The following is a 21982-nucleotide window of genomic DNA, read 5'->3' on the forward strand; positions in this document are numbered from 1 at the left end:
ATCTCATTTAAAAGATATTAAAAAACAATTCATTTGTTTCATGTGAGCCCATGCCAGTCTTGCCTATAAATACTCACTTACAAACAGTTGCATTGAGCATGCTAGACTAGCTAACAAAACTTTTGCTGACTATAAATCAGCATGGGATGCACCTCTAAACAGTGTTCAGGAAATACATTTTATTGAGCTGGATTGAAAACCTTCTCATTGTAATTTGAAGAGGAAATTGAGCTGGATTGAAAACCTTCTCATTGTAATTTGAAGAGGAAATTGAGCATTTTGAGAAGGCATTTCTCTGTAAATTTGGAAAAATATAACTAAAACTTGAAAATTCTGAAGAGGATGCATCTTCTCCTCCCACAAATTTGAGCAAGCTTTGCACGAATTTGAACAAGTTGAGGGCTAAGTGCCACCTATCTTTTCCAAAACCCTGCCTCTAAGGGTGCAGGCCGGGGGTTGTGTGTAAAGGTGCTAACATTATAATTCTTGTAATATTGGTTTGCCTAAAACTGTTTTTATGAATTTAAAACTCGAAAAGTATATATATAGGTGCATGAGCCAAGCAGTATGCCATAGCCGGTCACATGGTTTCTAGTAAATGTCAGGGCCAAAAATGTGAAAGGTATCTTCTGTGCGGTGTTCTTGGGGTTGGTACAAAACGCGATCTCTTGCATTTTTTTTCGTTACCCCCAAAGCAAAAAGCTTGCCGAGGCGTGGCTATGGCGGATGGAGCGCACGTGCGCGACATTGCATTTGGTTCTCTGCGAGGTTGCGCCCGCATATGCGTGAACTTTCGCTGTTTCCCACCTTTGAAAACGGGAGCGATGGTGGCTGCTTTTCCAGCAGGCTTCCAGTCGGGAGAAAGTGCAGTGCTAGCCGCCTGGTGAGCATTTTTCTGTGTTGGAGATCCGGGAAATGGCCGACAATGCTTTGTTGTAGCACTAGCACAGAGGAAGCTGTGAAATGCGCCACCGCCACTCTGTCTATCAGGCCTGCTGCAGACGGGACAACACCGTAGCTATAAGATCGGTCGAAACATTGGTCTTTCCATCATGCGTCATAAGGAAAAAGAACGCATGCAAGAAGATGAAATGGAAGACGAAGACGAAGAAAGTGAAAATAATGATGCCCCTGCCCTCGCCATGGCCATGGCCATGGCACCAGGCAGCAACACTAAAACCCTAAAACGTTTGAGGAGAAAGACAGCGAGAGCCCCGTCTGTAGCTAGCTCTCCTATGGGGAGCGTTTCCATGCGCTCCTCTTCGGTCTTTCGCCTGAAGCGTGCCTTTCTTGTTGGCCGGAGAGGAGGCCCCAGCACCCCTGTGCCAAGCTGGAAGGTGTATGACAGTCCCATACCTGTTGCCATTGAAAAGCAGCAACAGCACCACCACCATCATCAGCATGCAGGCCAACGGCTCGCTGTCTCTGCCCGCAAACTGGCTGCCTCTCTGTGGGAGCTCCAGGAGCTGCCTTTCTCCAGAGGTGGACCTAACAGGTCCCGAGAGAGTAAGCAGCAACAGCAGCAGCAAGAGTTCCAACACAACAATAACAATGCTAGTCCCGCCAACAAGCGATCAATGCTGCATGGGCAGTTCCTTTCACCTGCATCCAGCCGTGTCAGCAAGGGATCGCATAGAAGGGCATCATTGCAGACCAAGGTATGGCCTTAGTATGCTTACGACTGGATTCTAGATCTAGGAGTCCCTGGCTGCATGGTTGGGGTATCATGTAATAGGTCATTGTTTGCCCTTCGTCTATCTTGTTCCCACTGTAGTTTCCCCATCTGTTTTGCAGTTTGAACAGGGAAAGCGACAAACTAATGCCAGACACCTGGAGCGACACAGAGTACCGCAAATTGTGCGAACCACAAATGCTCCCACAGCAGAGGTATCACAACTGCATTACAGCTATTTCTCATGCATTGCTGGAAAAATCTGTGTTAAGACTCTGAAATCACCTCCCTGCATTGCCTAGAGGCCCAACCCATTGGACTTCATGCTAGTGCAGATAAGTGATTGGGAAGGTGTTAGTCATATGCACTTAATGTCTACGTGCACTGCCCCTAGAGACATAGTTTGAACTTTGAATTCAAATAGCTGCACCAGCTCTTGTGGTGGCTAATCGCACCCCAGGACAAACTGAGGGGGAATGGTTAAGAATCAATCACTCATGAACTTGGGGTTCTTACAACAACAAGGCTCTGGAGGTGAGTGCTTCAAGCAAGAGGTCAGAGAATCAGTTAGACATTTATGCTAGCCTTAGTTATCTTTGGGTTTTGTCCTTCAAGCCATAGAAACCAAGCATACAGGTATAACTGTGATATGGACATGGCATTACTTATCATGTTGGAAGTGTGTGACTGGATTCATGAGATGTATGAAATCAAGTAGGTGTTTTTTTTTTTTTGCATATCTTCATCTGCTGCACAGGTTTTTTAGTGGAGTCTTGGTTGAAATCTTTTAGTGTTATCTGCTATTGTGTCACATTATTTTTACTCTTCTTCCTGACTCTAGGAACTGTTCATTGCATGTGCAGATCGAGGCTGCTGGCAGAGCCACTGCTACTCCAATAAATTCGGTGCTTGGCATCAAGGCTATTTCAAGTAACCTGGGATGTGGACCAGCAACTACGAGTGAACTTTTGAAGGTGCTTAATCACGTGTGGACTTTAGAGGAGCAGCATGCATCTAGCATGTCTTTAGTGGGTGCACTGCAAGCTGAGCTTGATCAAGCCCGCTCTCAGTTGCAAGAGCTCTTCCTGAATGAAAAGGCCCATTGCAAGGAAGTAGAGAACATAACCAAAAGAATAGTTGAAGAGAGGGATTTGTGGCGGCAACAACAGGAGGAAAGTGTCAGGGTAGCTGTTCAGTCCATTGCACAGGAACTCGAAGGTGAAAGAAAGTCTAAACAGAAGCTTGAAGTGCTTCACAAGAGGGTAGCAAAAGATCTTCGGGATGTTAAGAGAAGATTGGGCAAAGCTTTGCAAGACCTTGAGAGGGAAAGAAAAGCTCGAGAACTAATGGAAGATGTGTGTGATGAACTTGCTAGAGAGATAGGCGAGGACAAAGCCAAAGTAGAGGAGTTAAAACGTGAGTCTGTAAAAGTAAGGGAAGAAGTGGAAGAAGAACGGAAGATGCTTCAGATGGCTGAGATTTGGAGAGAGGAAAGGGTCCAGATGAAGCTGATGGAGGCAAAGTTAGAATTGGAAGAAAAGAATACAGCACTTGATAAGCTAAGAAGTGAGCTGGAGGCTTTTCTCAAAGCCAAAAGAGCAGGTGATTCTAAGGATGAGGCAAATTTTGCATCAGGTGACGCAAGGCAGGATCTACGCAGACGCTCACTAGATGCAATTATTTGTCGGAACTTGACTGACTCTTTTCATCCACAGGAACACGGAGTTCTAGTTCCAGGTAGAAATTCTGTAGATTCAGTTCGTGACAATCTAGTGAAGCAAAGTGCTTTGAGGGAGAGTCCAGATGGGGATGGTTCAGATGATGATGATGATCTGCACTCAATTGAACTGAACAATGAATCTTTTGTGAGACCTGGAAGCAGTCAATGGGGACATCATTCTTTCCAACAGCATGAAGTTGATTACAAGGGAAGGAGGTCCATAGATCAAAGAGTTTCATCTGGGGACAAATCACAGCAACAGCTAGCCGGAAGATTTCAAGGAATTGAACGACTAAGGAACAGCCAAATTGACTTAGAAGGAAGAGGGGAAGTCGGGGCAGAGAGGGATGGGAATTGGGATTACTTACAGGACTCCCAATGGATAGAACGCAGCATTGAAGGAGGTGAAATGAGGGAGAGGAGTCGAGAGCAGCAACGAATTTTGAAAGAAGGAAGAGAGGAAAGCAAGAAGTCATGGCAAAGGAACCATGTAAACTCACAAGGCCTTATCTCTTTCAGTCCAAAAGTGATGGGAAGGAATGTCCAAGGCCAGCCTGAAAGCATGACCAGAGCAGGTGGAAGTTCTGATCCTCTCTATGAAGAGAGTGCAAAATCTGGGGGTAATTCCGACTGGCGGCATCAAATCTCTGAAAGTACTAATTTTCATGCAAATTCAGTGCTTGGCCCTATGCATCAGCATTCAAACATGATGTCCAGTCCAACTCGGCAGTGGAACCATTACTGGTCCTCTCCAGACCTGGGGAGTAGAGTTTTGAGTGAGATATCAAGAGGTTTAAGGGATAACAGTCTGCAAGCTAAGCTTTTAGAAGCTAAGTTAGAGGGTCAGCAGGCTCGACTTAAAGGTGGCAAGGGTTTTTAACCCAAACATCTGCCTTCTGATCTGCCTGAAGAGAAGTTAATGCCTTTAGTTCAAAGCAGTCTGGCACGCATTGGAGCTTTGATTCTTTTGTTTTTTGTACAGCTGAGTTTGCAGGAGATACCACCAGATAGAGGTGTTCATCCCTGCTATTACTGAGCACTTTTGCCTGGTAAACATTCACTTTATGAATCGGCATTGTTTCTCCAAGAGCCTCAAAATCTTGAATACGTAAGCTTCACTTTATGCATCTGCATTGTTTCTCAAAGAGCCTCAAAATTTTGATTACCTAAAACTCAGGCAATGTAGCCTGCAGGTGATTCATTTGGGCTACTAGTGGTTTGAAATAATTAGTATGGCAGGTCCAGCATGGTTTGCTTGTTTGATATGTTACAGAGCTAACATTGTGAACATTTTATTGTGGTGGCTCAGTTTGTCTTCTTAAGGTATGGCAGGTCCAGCATGGTTTGCTTGTTTGATATGTTTTATGCTTAGCATTCTACTGTGGCATATCAAAATTTTATTTTTAAGGTGGCGGCATTTTATATCCAAAGTGACCTTTAACCTTCCATGACTGCTGGCTTGGAGGTGCTTTATGGCAACACGAGTGTGCATTGGGTAATAAAGGCCAAGTTGCTTGTGATTGTTTTGCTGTGCTACAAGGGCTGCCTTTGCATGGTCGATGCAAGTTGTTCATAATTAGACTTAATGGGCTGGGCCATATTAGGTTGTCAGGTACAATACTGTATGGGAAAATACGGTATGATATTTTTTTTAAAAATCTTATCATACGATAAAATATGGTGTTTTAAAAATAATACTCACAAACTTAGGTATTTCCAATTTCGAGATATGGAGTATTTTAAAAAGGAGGGAAGCATCATAGTACAGAGGAAGCTCAAACAGCCATAAGACAAGCAAAAACAAGACCATTACCCACAAAAAAGGAAAAAAAAACTCCTTTTTTTTTGAAAAATTTGTATGAGTCTGCATGGTATTGTTACGTACGGTGTTCCGTATGATATGGCGTTGTGTAACGTATGGAAACAACTATGGCTATATAGAGAGGGTTGACCTCAGTACTACCTGTGAATCAGTGCTTGAATTCAGTTCTTCCATTTTCCATTTGCAACATATGTAGTGTTTGATTAGTTTAATAATATAGTGTTTCTTTTAAAGGTGATTATAAAAGAAAAGCAGTGCAAGTTTATAATCTTCTTTCACGAAACCCAAGAATCTTTTCAAGTTCGTGCGGAACAAATGTCATGTCCTCGACATCTATAATTACTTGAGGAGTAACTAACTGATCTGTTCCACCTAGTACTTCCTTAAGTCTACTGACATGAAATACAGGATGAACTTTCACATTTGAAGGCAAATCCAATTCATATGCAGCTACCAATCCTTCGTGTAATACGAAATGGTCCACAGTATCTAGGGGATAATTTCGGAGATCGACCTGTCCGTAAAGAATCGGAATCTTTCGGAACTCGCAAATACACTATCGTTCCTTCAGAAAACTCTCTGGGTGAACGATGTCTATTAGAATAAAATCTGTCTCGGTCTTGAGCACTTCTAATAGATTCCTTCGCAACTTGTAACATTTTCTGCATCTTGCAAAAAATTACGTACTGCCTGAGAATCCTACTGTAACAGGTGATCTAGGTTGAAAACCATACATAAGCATGAAAGGACTAAAACCTATACTCGTATGCTTAGTACTCTTATATGCAAATTCTAACATAGGAAGATAATCCTCCCATGAACTCTGTCTTTTGGATACATATGCTCGAAGCATATCCTCCAAAATTTGATTCACTCTTTCAGTCTGGCCATCATGATCAGAGGAACTCAAATTCAAAGTTGTTTCCAACTTCTCAAAAACAAGTTTCCAAAAATCACTCATAAACTCAGAGTCCCTATCACTGACTATGTCCTCTGGTAACCCGTACAGTCTAAACAATTGCTCGATAAACTGCCATGCTAATTGCGTAGCTGTAATAGTCTTCTGGGTCGGTAAAAATCTAGCCATTTTTGTCAAGCGATCTACCACAACCCAAATAGAATCGTGGCCTTGATGTGTTCTTGGTGGCAATCCGGTAATAAAATCCATGGAAATACTTTTCCATTTATTACCTGGGATTTGCAAAGGATGCAACAACCCAGCCTGTCTAAAGCGTTCAGCTTTGTTTGCCTGACAAATTTGACACTTGAGAACATAATCTTCTACATACCCTTTCATCTTTGGCCAATAAAAAGTGTGTTTCACCAACGATAGTGTCTTGTGTACTCCAGGGTGTCCAGCAGAAGGGGCGTCGTGACACTCCTTAAGAATCTTAGACCTAATGTCCGGGATCTGTGGTACACAAATTTTGTCATTACGGAATAGTACACCATTCCGAATCATCCACTGGCCTCCTGCAGCCTGAATGGTAAACTGCTCAGTCATTGAGTCTTGGTCAATCAATGAGCTCCCGTCCTTGATCTTCTGCCAAAATGGACCAAAATAACTATCAGTCCTGCAAAGCCCTCTCAATGACTAAAATAAGTCAGTAGAAATCTCGGTGAATGACAAAGAATTCACCTCTCTAATTCGACTAAGCGCATTTGCAACACTATTCGTGGACCCTTTCCGATAACGGATCTCAAAATCAAAATCTTGCATTAACTTAGCCCAACGAGCTTTCCTTTCTCTCAAATCATCCGCATCACACACATACTTGATTGACTGATGATCAGTCAATACCACAAACTTGGAGCCATATAAATAATGTCTCCGAACCTTGAGAGCATGAATCATAGCATAAAGCTCCTTCTCAAGGGTTGGCCAACGAGATTGAGTGTCGTCTAGCTTTTTACTTTCAAAAGCAACCGGTCTATCATCTTGAAATAGAGCAGCCCCGATAGCATAGTCACTGGCATCAGTTTCAAGAACATAAGGCCGACTAGGATCAGGTAATGCTAAGATAGGTGCTTCCTTGACTTTATCTTTCAAAAGTCTGAAGGCCATATCCAAATCGTTATTCCAAGTGATAGGCTGATTTGACTTACGTCCACGACCTTTCAAAAAGTCGGTCATCGGTAGTGTGAGCTGAGAGTACTCCCGCACAGATTTCCGAAGAAAAACAACAAAACCGAGAAAAGAACGAAGTTGTTTCACTGTTTGCGGTATAGGCCAGTCCAAAACCTTCTGAACTCGATCATAGTCAATGCTCAATCCATCTCTAGTGATCTTAATGATGTTGGTCATAAAGAACTCACATTTACTTAACTTAGCATATAGTCGATTCTGTCTTAAAATAGATAAGACAATCGTGAGGTGTCTGACATGATCCTCAAGAGTACGACTATATATCAAAATATCATCCAGGAATACCACCACAAATTTTTCCAAATGTTCACGAAAAAGATCGTTCATCATTTGCTGGAAAGTGGCTGAGCATTAGTTAACCCAAAAGGTAATACGAGAAACTCGTAATGGCCATACCTAGTCCGAAAGGCGGTTCTTTCAACATGCCTTTCATGAATACGTATCTAGTGATAGCCAGTACTACGTAAATCGATCTTCGTGAAATATTTCGCTCCTGCTAATAACCGGTCAATCAGGTCATCTGATCTAGGGAGAGGATAACGGTTCTTAATGGTCAGCTTGTTCAATCTCTTGTAATCTATACACATTCTTCAGGTATTGTCCTTCTTTCTCCTAAGCAACACAGATGCACCCCAAGGTGATTTACTTGGACAGATCTGGCCATCCTCAAATAATCTTCAAGTTGTTTAGCCAACTCATCTTCCTCAGCTTGGCTCATCCTGTAAGGTGAAATGCTGACAAGATGAGCACCAGGGATCAATTCAATACGATGATCTACGGCCCGTTCAGGTGGTAAACCCGATGGCAGTTCCTTAGGAAATACGTCCTGAAATAAATCAAGTATCTTCTGTAATTCTTTGCTTTCAAACACACTTAATTCATTTACATCCAAGGAAGGAATGAGAAAGGAAGAAAGTGGAATCAATACACAATGGAAAGCGGTATACAAAGAAGAATCCATTATATTTTCAAAATCAATTGTATATAAGAGGTCCCTGAGAGGGATGAATACAATCACCTAAAATACTATACTTGGTGTCCCTATGCTGAAAAGAAAAAATATAACTAGACTAATCTATCTGGACTTGAAGAGTCTTAAACCACTCAATCCCTAATAACAAGTCTACATTTTCTAGGTACATAACATAGCATTCTAGAGTATCTTTGTAGTCCTGAATCTGGATTGGAAGCATCTCCACCTTTTGATCCCATACTTGCCTTCCCGCAAGTAGGCGTACCTCATAGGTATGATCGCTGGGTGTCGTATCAAGACTCAATTTCTGCACAAGTTTGTAGTTAACAAAGTTGTGTGAGCTGCCAGGGTCTACAAGAATGTGAATCTTATGGCCATTCACTTCTCCATAAACGCGGAGAAGATCATGCAAGCCAAATACTTTAGAATCGAACAGATAATCAGAACAAGTACTAGAGTGAGAAAGTATAGTAATTGACGTACCTGTCAAAGACAACTGGTTAGCTGCCTTTGGCTTGGGTCCTGCGTTGGTCTTGGCACCCTTTTGCTTTGGGCACTCGTTACGCATGTGTCCTTTTTCTTCGCAGATAAAACAACGTCCTTCCTTCTTGAGCTTTAAAGCCCGGAAGGAGTCGTTTCTTCTTTGCTGGTGTCGAACTTGAATTCTTCGAAGGTTGGTCCGAAGACTTTCCTTCAGTCATGTTAGCCATAGGTGTGGAGAACTTTCTTTTATGCTTGTTCCCCTGCTCGGTAACGGGTTTTGACTTGGAAGAGACTAGTGTGGAGAACTTTCTTTTATGCTTGTTCCCCTGCTCGGTAACGGGTTTTGACTTGGAAGAGACTAGTGTATCATCATAGATACGAGCTGAATGAATGGCCTCGTCCAATGTTTTGCATTTGTTATTTTTAACCTGTAAACGGTATGAGTTTGGTAAGCTACGAAGAACCCCAAAAGAGTAGTGGGATCCATCTTTGTAGCTTTCATCTGCAAGTCTCTAAACTTCTGGAGGTAGACCTCATAAGTGAGGTGCAGCGAGGTCATGGTGGTCAAAGCTGAAAACCGAGCAACAACATCATAATCATCCTCTTTCTTGAGGAATTCCTTCTTGAAGACGTCTTCGAATTGTGCCCAAGTTGTTGGCTTAGGGTTGAGTTCCTTCCACCAAAGCAAAGCTTTGCCAGATAGGAAACCTGCTGCTAAAACTGGATCTTTTTTCCATCATCATATGGATGAAACTGAAAGTGAACTTGCCACTTAGCCAAGTGTCCACGATCTCCTTGGTGCGCTGCTTTTGCTCGCCCCCGAACGGTTCCGGAGTAATGTTGGGGCCTAAAGCAGAATCCAAGGTATCCATACCCGATAGAGTAGAGAGGGTAGTGGTCAAAAGAGCGATGGAGTTTTGCAAAGCTTGCATCTGGGCTGCGATTTATGCCTGACGTTCCAACGAAGAAGCTTCGAGAGCTACCTTGAACTCTTGGAAATCTGATTTTGACACATAATCAGCAAAAAGATCGGCATCGGTATCTTCCGTAGAGCCGGCAAGCCTTTGCGTTCAACAAGGGGCTCCAACTCTGATTCTTGGGTCGACATCGTGAAGAGGGCAAGTGGAGAGAAAATTCAATCTTTGCACAATGAAAGTGCAAGGGAACTTGAGAGCTTGAGAGCTTGAAAGCTTGAGAGATGTGTGGCAAGAAGCCCACTTAAGGGGTTTATATAGCTAGCCCCAAAAGCTTCTTGAGCTTTTGCTTTTGTGTTATATCTATATATATATATATATGTATTCTGTTCTCTTTTAAAAAAATAAAACACCTTTAACCTTGGAGGGGGGATTTTTAAAATTTTAAAAAAAAAATTCATCAAAAAAACAAAAGCGCCTCAAATCGGCGAAGGCTTTCTTTGTTTTTTTTCCTCATCCCTCCTGAATTAAGAGCTGCTGGCGTCACCCACCGGCTAGAGGCGTGTGCTTTTCCTGCCGTCAACCACCTCGCCTGTTGTGTTGGCTGTTGCTGTCATCACCTGCGCTTCTGCCGGTGCCTTCGTGCCAGCTTGCGCCTGTGCCAGCCTTGCGTAGGCTTGGCCACAAGGCGGCCTGGGCCTAGTTGTCTGCCCGCCTAACCTAGTGTTATATGTACATTATGTGTGCTATGTTATATGCACATTATGTGTGCATATACTAGGAGGCTAACCCACATTAGGCTTGTGAGCATGGGAGCATGGGAACAAGCTCTAGTAGAGCATGGGTTAGGACTAACCTTAAGGGTTAAGGTTAGGTTCAGGCATCCAAGGGTCACACATGGGAAATAGAAAGTCAAGAGTCACTTGAGGACCCTCCTGTATAATAGGGGCATGGGGCACACTCAAGGGAGGGCTTGGAGGCTTGGGGGCTTGGGGACTTGGAGGCTTATGCTATGGTCTCTTGTGTAGAGGTCCATATCTACTCACCTACCATTTCACACTATAGCTACATGCTATTGGATTGTGTTATACCTCTTGATGGTATGGGACATGAAGGTAGAGGTATGATGTATTTCATTTATGATTCATGTGTGCATCCCTTGGGCTCGGGGGTGGTTGGGTGGTTGAGTTTATGCCTGATTTATGCATGTGTTATGCATAACAATTATCTAGAGAGATCTTAGGGTTTTAACACCTAGGCGCCTACGTAGGCCTGGCCTGGGCACCAGCCCTCCTGGCCTAGGCGCTACGTAAGCTTGGCTATCTAGCTGCGTAGGCCTAGGCGCCTGGCTGCCTGGCTACGCAGACCTATGCGCGCAGGGCTGCCTACATAGGCCTGGCCGCCTGCATAGGCATGGCTGCCTACACCCTTTGCCTACACGTTCGGATAGCCCTTGACCAGCACGAGTATGCGATCCAGCAAAGCCGATCCATCACTTCTCTCGCGTTCAACCAAAAAGCATCGTGCTTCTTGTTTTTTTTCTGTTTTCTCTCAACATTTCATGTGACTGCACAAACGAATCTTTACCTCTTCTTTGCTAAGCAAACAACCCTTCTTAGACTACCATCCCCATCAACATGGGTTTCTTTGATGAAAAAAAACACATACTGAATTTGAAAACAGCAGTATATGCACAGAAAAACAGCAAGCTTTTTTGAACACATACCTTTCTTCGACCTCATCTTCTCTACCTACCGACTTGCTCGTTCACGAGGCATGCTCTGATACCACTGTCAAATCCCCATAGATCTCCTCGTGATCGTTCCTGGTGTACAAGACTCGAATCCTGCAAACAAACAAACAAACAACAAGGGGGTGCAGGCCTGACTCACCTCCCAACCATGACAGCCGTGGACAAGCCCACAAACTTGGCTGTCCCCACCACCGAGCCACGAGCTGAGCTAACTAGGTTGACGTACCGACCAATCTCCATCCTCGTGACGTCCCATACCACCACGAAGCTGCCATCGCGGGCCTTGAGATTGCTGCCGGCCTCGACTGTGTAAAGCCGCTGTACGTCAGCACTAGATCCAGGCTTCAAGACCATAGAGCTCTCACAAACTCGCGAGACTCTCTATATCCCAATAACTAACCTTGGCCACCCTTTTATAGGCTCTTGGTCGAATCGGGCGTCCACACTTGGGTGCTCGCCGTCCATACTTGGGTGCCTGCCCGTTAGTTTATCCCTAACTCAGCTCGTCACAATCAGCCTACCTAGTTCCAAGCTTCCCCAAGCCTCGAAGATAGTCTTGCGTGCGTGTAGTACACGGTAGATACACACTGTGCACATGACACCGGTGTTCAAGCTACCCTGGAGCATGTGGGTAGGAAAATGGCCTGGTGTTTTTGCATAGCCTCCAAGTCACGTGCCAATTGCTCCACGTGAGATGAGGTCTGTTCTTATCAAATAGATGGTGTCTGTCGCGACGGCGGGGTGACTTTCTTTTGATTACCTCATTGCACCATGCCTGCTAGATGTGGCAGGTTGTGATGCTATTGATGAGCTCCCACCACTGGTAGGTGTGGTCTAGGTGCCACCCCACCGGTAGTGGTACTCATGGTCATGGTTATAAGAAAATGAGTGAATTGAAGGGTGAGACCCTTGCTTCTCTCCCCATAGAGGAGTGCAGATCCCACCACTGTTGCCCACATGATGGGCCCTTGAAAGAGAAGAGGAAGAGAAAGAGGAGGAGAGGGTGGGGGGCTTAATTCCAAAAACTATATGCTTGCAACCCCTCATGGTCCCCCAGGCTTCACATGCATAGGAAAATGGCTTGGCGTTGTTGCATATGCCTTGTGGTGCTTAAAAAGACTGAAAGAAACCATGTATGAAGGCCTCACACCGATGCAAATTCAATGTAGATAAGAGAGAAAAACAAACATAGCTAGGATCTGTGGCTTGTCAAATCATTGTAACACTCTCCATTTCACTGTGGAACTATAATGGCACACTTTGGTCTAGCAAAGCAATTTCATGGGACCCTTTATAAGGGCTACAATGTTGCCTTCTACATAGAGACTCACAGAAGCCTAGAGCAAGGATCACCTCATGTATAAGATTACACTTGGCAATCAAGTTATAGACAAGAGACAGGTATGCCAAGAGGGGTAAAAGGCTTAAGAGGGATAGCCATAGTCAGAGAACATGAAAATCAAGTCTCAAGAATCGATGCGGGGGACCCAATGAGAGCCACAATGCTCCTCCTATCATTTTTTTAATGGATGTCACATGCAGCAAGAGGATGTAAGCCAACATGTTATACCGTTTAACATAAGCAAGTTGTGTGTTGTACCCATCTCAATCAACTATTTTCCATTAAGTTGTAGACTTTTGAGTATGCGCATGTGTCCATCTCATATATAATCATTTTAGGGAGAATCAATGCATCCTCTTGAGAGTATGATATTTCCATTCTATCTCTTTTATCGTGCATGCATTGTAATTTCCTGCAAGTAGTATATCTCACTTGCAGGAGGAAAACTGTATGTTGTTATAGAAGGCATGATAGGACTTGAAAATCAAAGAGATTAGGCTGGATCCAAGAAAAACCTAAGGCGTGTCATTTACGAAGATAAACACGTTTAATTGTAACTAAAGTACTCAATACTAATCATAAATAAAATTTTAAATTTCACTCAAAATGTGCTTGGGATTACATTAAATTATAGCTCTCCAATAAGCATCTAGATCCACAAATCTCCATGCTTGTATCCATCACTCCCCACACGCATCAATGCACATGATTATGGTGTTCGGTGCTTGCATACAGTAGACTGCCTCTCTCTTCTTCTTCTCCTTCTCTCTTTCTCTGAGCCCACAAGTTTCTCTCTCTTTTTAAACTATACAGAGAACCGTAAACCTATTATTCAGATATAAGCAACTAACAAGAAGAAAACGTAATCTCTTTCTAATCCTAGCTTAGATCTAGCCCTAATGGCTCTAATACCAATTCAAAAACTAAATTAGTTAAGAAGATCAACACACTTAATTACAATTAAATGGACTCGATGCTAATCATAAACAAAGTTTTAATTCCACCTCAAAATGAGCACATCACGATAATCTCCATGAATATATCCATCAAAATCTCCTACCCACGATTCTCTCAATCACATGAAGAATAGCTCATTCACCTTGGAAGCTACCACCTTTTACACTTTATCTTCACCTTTTATTTGAGAGCATCTTGCTTAGCTGTAATTTGTGAAGCCATGCCAAGGTTTAACTACTATCACCTCAATGTGTGAGCCTCAAAATCTCAAATAGCCCATCACCACCAATCTTATCCAACACTATCACATACCACCTCTGTGATTTCTCCCATGAGCATGACATAAACTATAACATCAACTTGTCTGCTCTACTCACCCCTAACTTCTCCAAAGCTTTTCCCTTTAGAGTCAAGTCAACCAAGACAGCCCAAGGAGGCACCCCCTTGTAAAATGGATGGTGCAATGGAATGCAAAGTGTTACACAAAAAATGAAATGAGGAACGTTGTAGTAACCACATCCACATGCTAGCCATATGAAAGGAGGAGTACCACAAAAGTCATTGGAGTTCCTCCTAAAAAGGTTATCATCCTCCTGCTCACTAAATGCTGCTATTTGGCAAGCATAGGCAGACACACTACTCAATGTGGCCAACTTACCACCCATAACAACTCACATACACACCTACAAAATTCGGGTTTGCATCATCATTGTGTGTGTAAGGGAAGTGGGGTTGTTCTTCTCAAGTCGATAATTATAAGGTAGGGGTTCTTCGAAAATTAATGCATTTGAATGGTCTATTTGGTAGGAGTTGTTCTTATCAAGTTGATGATTCTGAGGAGGTAGGGGAGGGGGGGTTGTTCTTCTTTAGTTGATGATTATGAGGAGGTAGGGGTTTTTTAAAAAATCAATACATTTCAAAATCAAGGTAGGGGAGGTGGGGTTGTTCTTCTTTAGTTGATGATTATGAGGAGGCAGGGGTTCTTCAAAAAATCAATGCATTCAAATGGTCTATTTGGTACAAAATTTATCTGGAGAGGTAGGTGAGTGTAAGTTGGGTAAAAGAAGGTGAAAACACACCTAATAGATCATTAAGAGAATTAAGAGGTGAATTGTGGATGTAGAAGCCTCCATAGTAATGTATGCACTTTGTTGTGTATGTGAATTGCAAGGCTCAACATTATTCTAGTACTGCGAGACTAAAAGAGGCATTTTCTATGGGTACTCTCACAACATGTTAAAAATGGATATATATGAGAGTGTGAGTTGGAAGTGTGTATGTGTACCAACTCGTCAGCCATTTTCTAAAGCAAATCCAATGTAAAAAGACCCAAAAAATGTATTTAATCCATCAAGAAGAGAGTGAATACCTATTTTAAGCCATGATTGGGGACTTCCATCTTTGGTGTAACATCACCTCTAGCCACTATATATAAAAGATTTCTAATCTCACGTAAACAATATGGTCTTCCACAAGACAAAGAACTTAATGCATCAGACATAGAGTAATACTGAATAATTATTAAACCAAATTACAAACTGATGGTGTTTGCAACCTGTTCATGGCAAGGAGCATTGATGGCAATATAGGTAGAATTTGAAATTGAGAAAGGGTGCACAATACAGTGAAGATAGAATTTGAAACTGAGAAAGAGTGCAAAATACAGTGAAGATAAATCTTTGATGGTCTCAATATATAGGAGGCTTCAAAACCTGTATATATGTAGTTCCCAAGGTTGGTTGTATCCTAGGTCATAAGACTAGTCCTCCATATGACCGAGCTGACCACATCACCCCATTGGAATAATGATAGACCAAATAAGTAACAGTAGGACCTGCGGCACAAATTTAAAGCCCATCCGGGTCATTTGGGTGCTCGTTCAGGCCTCGTAACACAAGGGTAAGGTGCCTCAAGAAGATACCAAGAGTACAATCTTTCAACTTGTACTTACATGCATCCCACTTGGCAAGTCCTCATAAGTAGTCTCACAACCTTCCAACCACACCTATGTCCAACCCCAATGTCTAAATTAGCACTTACATGTATCCCACTTGGCAAGTACTCATAAGTAGTCTCACAACCATCCAGCCACACCTATGGCCAACCCCAATACTTAAACTAGCACTATTGAGAGCGCTCACGTATGCTCAACACATAATGGCTACTCCTATTTTGTAAGGGGGGCTTACAAAATAGAACAACCTATCGCCTACATAGTCACAATGCTGAGGCCCCATCATTGATTTCCAATAGTCACTACTACAAGAGATTAGAATAGCTCCAATTTAAATAAGAGTTTGGATGATTGGAAAGGTCTCAAACAATAGATTCCAAATGTCCAAACTCCGCTCCTTCTGAGTTGATTTGTAAAATTTTTACCATGACCCCATTTTTGTAGAGAGAGAATGTGTAAAAATCCTTAAGGGCTCAATTTAAGTCCAAATTTTCCCTAATGTTTGTCCAAAGATTTGATGAATGTAAAGCTGGGTAAAAGAGTAGGGATTTCATAAACAATTACAAGATGATGTCATGATCCATGTAGATGGTTGGTGGCTATCTTATAGTTAAGATATATGGAACAATAAAACAGGCACATTGTTTGAGTGACTGGGCAAAGAGAAAAAAGATCCAAGCCATGAGCCAAAAAGGATTTTGACAAACTCATTCTACACTAAGACCGTATATTCACACTGAGAGCAAAGCGGTTTCTATGGAAGCAACCTACCAAGATCTCCTCCTCCACAAAGAAACCTTGATAGATGAGGCAAAAGCCAAAATTCATAACAATGGAGACCGTTTCCCTCGGGAATGATGCTTCATTGGAAGGGCAAGACCAAAAGAAACTAGACATGCTTCTCTCATGGGCTACAGACCTTGACACTTTGCTTACTATGAGCCAGTCTCTTGTGGATACCCTCAAACCCTTTCCTCAGATCATACTCCATATCGTACTCCATTGGAAGGGCAAGACCAAAAGAACCTAGAGGAAGAGCTCACCCATGCCACCATCGCACTTCAGAGATCTAAAGCCATGGCCCCACCCACTGCCAATAGCTCATGGAGGACGAATCCACAAGCAGTATCTGAGCATCGCAAGGACTTCTAGAGGGCACTAGCCAAGGACACCACAGTTTGAGTAACTTTTATCTGAGCTCAAGGCTAGGATGAGCAGATTATAATGGCCATCACCAAAACGATGGTGGACTACTTGATGGTGAATTCAGCCACACCAACCTCCCAAACCTCACCATCCCTCCCCACCAACCACCCTCAGCCTCCTTGAGCTGCAACGTAACACCCTCCATCTCAACCTCCTCCATTGCCTATTGCCATCTCACCCTCCTCCGTTGCCTATTGCCATCTCACCATTGAGGTAACGTTGAGGTAAGCACTACATATACCCACCTTGGAATCCTTATATTGTACCATCGCATTTTCTAGAAGCAGCTATGCATCTGCTTATGCACCTCCAAACACCACCTATTTGACACAGTCCATGTGGCATACCTATAGGACATCTCTGACGAGGAATCCCAAGAGGCCCTAGAATTTTATCAATCCATGAAGCCTGCACTTAAAAGTCAAGGATGAAGAGGAGGACAACACAGACACTTCTAGGGACAACAACGATGATGATGCATCGGTAGCAAAAACCTCTCTCAATAAGGCCCCCAATAGGTGAAGTAGGTGGTCCCAATAGGCTCTTAATTCTTGAAGTCAAGGATGAAGAGGAGGGCACCATAGACACTGCCAGGGACAATGAGGATGATGATGTGTCGGTAGCAAAGACCTCTCCGAAGAAGAAGGCCCCCCAATAGGTGGTCCCAATGTACCTTCCCAAGGCCCTTCACCCTCATGCAACCCCTCTTCCTCTGAACCTACCTTCTCTTTGCCAAAGGCAAAGAGAAGGTACCAGCCTCGATGCCTTTCCCCCTCGACCAACCCTCTACCTCCACTACACCTTTCCTCACCTTCACTTCACCACCTGCCACCCCTCCCTGGAAATCCCCACCTGCCTCTCCATCACCCTCTCATCTCCCAAGCTAGCTACACCACCAACCTCTCTTGGTGACATCCTCAATGGACTATTTCAGCCCTTGTGGCTCAAGCCCCTTCGACCTCTTTGTGAAGGACTTCTAGTTTGCGCTTGCAAGTGGGTGATTCTAGAGTCAACTTTGAGGGCTTAGACTCGTAATATATTGTTGAGGGCATTGTGCCTTCTAGGTATCCAACTAGGTGAGGTTAGGAGGAGGGCTCGAGGAGGGCTTATTGTGCCACATCTATCCATATAAGCTATCATGTTTCCTACAAGAGAAGGGAGGAAAAGGCTATAGGGAAATTTGGTAGGTGGCCCTGTGGAACGGGCCTATGAAAAAGCTTTTGAGCCAAGGCTAGGTTACCTTGTTGGATCCAGCAGTGTGCCTCTATGATGTTTTGTGTTTCATGGGAGGTAAAAAAGGGCTGGCTTTTAAAGTTGACGACTCTTTTGGCACCTCCGTGTGATGGGTCATTGAACGGGGCTATCCCAACATGGGCCAGGGCTTACGGGCTACCAACCTAGTGGGGGTACACATGAGGTTTGTCTCTATAAAATCGGCAAATGTTTCACTTGCCATGGCCTCCTAGTCCAACTTCTGCTTCTTGTGGGCCGGACAATCGACGAGGAAAGGAGCCACTGGGGTGGAGTGTGGAGGGAGTCTGCTTGGGGTGGCAATGCTTTGGTAACTGTAAGGTTTGGGGATCTCTTCCCAGCTTGGCGACATAATAGAGTACTTTGGTGAGGATCATTAACAACTACCCCAAACTTACCGATGGGGTTGGCACAAATACTATGGAGCTCATGATGAAAGTGGTTGGCCTAGTTGATGGCCTGACCCACCTTGAGAGGCGGGAAAGAAGGGAGAGGTTGGAGTTGGTTGTACCTATCCATCTCGTGGAGGCTGGTCAACATGGTAAGGGCGCAAGTAGGGTGCGTAAATCCTAGCGACGGGCAATATCTTCCCAATTGACACCATCCTTGTTTATTGAGCCCTTGATGATGTCGTGGACCATGCTTTATATGCCACTAAGCTTCTGGTATGGTTCAGTGCGCCCAGGGCAAGTGCAAGGCCTCGCAGACCACATTGATGGTGGTGAGGAAGGTTAGCACATATGGTGTCTCACAAATGGTTCCGATATTGAGATGGGTATCATAGGAAGAGATAAATCAGAAATAGGTGGTGAGGTCAAGGCCCCAAGCTAGTCCTATGAGTCCGAGCCTAGTAAGGTGCTCCATGACCTCTAGGGTTCTTGTGACATGGTAGCTCTCATGGGTATGGTAAGTGAGCTTGTGCTTGATCTTCCTATCCAACTAGATCTGGTTGTGGATCATGTGGCCGCAGACTTCTTGAAGCAACTCTATGCCAAGTGGGGAGAAGTCTGTGGCAACTACCTGATACTCTAGGAGCTTGGTGACTTTGGTGGCCTTCCTCTTCTTGGTGTGAGTAAGGATTATTGTGTCCGCAAAGGAGGTCTCAGATGCCCTAGCAGTTAAAAGGTAGAGAGAAGGTAGGAAAAAACTTGTAATAGTTTGGCTAGATGCAAAGGAAATAGTGAATGTACATATGCACTAGGTACGTATGTTTGTAGGCCATTCTTGAAAATGTGTGTAACATGCATGCACATCTTGCATTGGTTTTCTTTTTGAGGAATGCCTAAGGTAATGGTATTTTAATCAATGGCAATCAAGGTGATGGGCTATACCATGGGCCAGTAGCCTCCCATTTGGAGATGTATCGAGAAGGCCAGTGATTAGAGAACCAAATGTGGGCATCTAGGTTGACCCTCCATCCTACATCAACCTTTTGTTTTTGGTTACTTCACACTTCTTTCTTTGACTCTTTTTCTGCTTTCTTCAAGATTTTCTGATGAGTGCCATTCTTCATGTAGTAAGGGTGAGAAACCTAACTTTGGCTCACATGGCGAGGCTTGCGAGGGAGTCTAGTGGCACTAGGGGATTTTGTGGTATATGGCTCTCTACTGCATGAGAGGTGGCTAAGTGCAAGGTGGAAGGAGTATCATGTAGTAAGGGTGAGAAACCTAACTTTGGCTCACATGGTGAGGCTTGCGAGGGAGTCTAGTGGCACTAGGGGATTTTGTGGTATATGGCTCTCTACTGCATGAGAGGTGGCTAAGTGCAAGGTGGAAGGAGTATCATGCCACAAGTATGTTTCAAGATGGTCCTAGGGTTCCATTTTTTTCCTTGCCTTTTGTGAGGTTTGTGTCGAGGGTTTCTGTGTTGTTGGGAACCTTGCGTTGCCATTGCCATCACTCCTTGGTGCTTTTTTTGTGACTGAAGAGGTTGGGGTAGCCGATGGTGCAACCTTAGGGAACCAAATGTTTATGTTACCTATATAATACCCTTGGGCCGCTAGAAGTGTGTCAAGAACCCACCATCTTTGTGGAGGTCGGCTTGCTTGATGGGGCATCGTGAAGTGTGTTGCTTTGGGTCTCCAGAGTTGTATCTGCCCGGCGTAGTAACCCTGGGCCTCCAACAACTCCCTTTCGAACCATGTTTTTGGTTCGGGGTTGAGGTTCGGTGTTTGGGTATGTGGGTTAGTCGATGGCATGGCTTTGACTATTGGACTAGCGAATGCTTGACCTTCCACGTGGGTACCCAGATTTTCAATTTCCCTCGTAGTAACCATGTGCTTGGAGTAATACTTTTGGTACCCACCTCTTCTCGAGCCCTTCTCATGGAAACATTGGTGCTGGTAGGGACGGACTGGTGGTTTGGATTCTACAAGGTTTGATGTGTTAGTGGTAGTGATCTTAGTTGGGTTAGTTTTTTGGAGAGACCACTTGCCTCAACAAGGGGGATGGCAAAGGTTGATCTTACGTAGGTGAGGATTTAATTGGAGCTTGGTTACTACTCACCTTGCAGTCAAGGATAGGAGAGGCCTTTTTTAAGCAGCTTGTCTGGGGTGTGGAGCACCTTTGGATGCGAGCACTTCTTTGATGGGAGAATGGTTCTCTGGTGTTGAAGTTTGACAAGAACTGGTCTCCTCACCTATCAATAAGGATGGTTACCTATTCGTCGAGAAGTTAGTTACAAGGTGCAATTTGGGATTCCCATTCTATTTGGAATCGATTGTGTCCCATCCATCTTCATCCAAGAAGCACTTCTTCATGCATGGTACCTGCATGCATGTCATAGGACTTCCCTTCCAATGGGTTGCTCCCAATGTGAATGATCCTATGCATGGGGTTTTGACTGTGTCTACTCCTTCATTAGTAAAAATCGGAACTCATTTTGCGTCAGCTTGCTTAGAGGCTCTGGCTTCTGCCCATTTTGTGAAATAGTATGTGGCTATGATTACATATCAGGCTTGTGGATGGATGCACCTTTGGACTAATAGGTCCAACAAAACCAATCCCCCATTTCTCGAAAGGTTTTCTTACACAATAACAAGGGTGAGTGGCATCCTGTCCCTTTGTTGTTGTGAGGATAGCAAATCGTTGACATTCTTCGCACCTTTTGACAAACTCTATGGCATCCCTGAACAACGTAGGCCACCATAGTCGTGCTTGAAGCACCTTGCAAGCCATAATTTCTCTAGCAAAATGTCCTCCGCCGGCTATCCCTGAATGTGCTTCATCCAATGATGAACTCATCTTCTCTCGCGCATCTTCTTAGGACATTATCCTTACCTAGCTTGTATAGTTCTTCTACAATTAATTGATAAGGTGCAACAAGCTTAACAAGCTACCACATTTTATCTTTGTTCAAGGTTCGTTCTTTTGCCAGAAAACTATAAGCTAGATAATCGGATATTTTCTCGCTCCATTCGGGAACCATGTCTAGTTTGAACAAACAAGCATTGGGGAGGTCATCATCAACACCAGTTTGCCAGTTCCACATTTGGAATTCTTGACATATGATTGGCCAACACATGTTCTGTCCCCTTTCTCACCATAACCATGAAGTCAAATTCCAATAGTAATAGTAACCAGCGTGTGATTCTTCCCATGGTGCAAGGCTTGTTCACCAAATATAATAAGACATGATGGTCCACGAAGAACAATTTGTTGGCCAATAAGTAATGTCGATATTTCTTGACTGCATAAACCATGGCCAACCCTTCTCACTCTATCGTAGTATAATTCACCCCTACATCATTCGACTAGCGAAGCACATTGGGTAGTCCAATTTGAACTCACC

General features: G+C 43.7%; 1 protein-coding gene across 1 annotated transcript; it reads left to right on the forward strand.

Moving 5' to 3' along the window:
* The first annotated feature begins 569 nt into the window (after nt 1–569).
* LOC147631710 (uncharacterized) lies at nt 570–4520 on the forward strand. Its single transcript, XM_086808221.1, has 3 exons — nt 570–1658; nt 1795–1887; nt 2536–4520. Exons 1-3 carry the CDS (start codon nt 1053–1055, stop codon nt 4270–4272), a joined length of 2436 nt encoding a protein of 811 aa, XP_086664347.1. The 5' UTR covers nt 570–1052; the 3' UTR covers nt 4273–4520.
* Nucleotides 4521–21982: the final 17462 nt, after the last annotated feature.

The sequence above is a fragment of the Cibotium barometz genome, chromosome 14, assembly GCF_041138505.1.
Source record: "Cibotium barometz isolate CiBa-2024 chromosome 14, ASM4113850v1, whole genome shotgun sequence".
Lineage (NCBI taxonomy): Eukaryota > Viridiplantae > Streptophyta > Polypodiopsida > Cyatheales > Cibotiaceae > Cibotium > Cibotium barometz.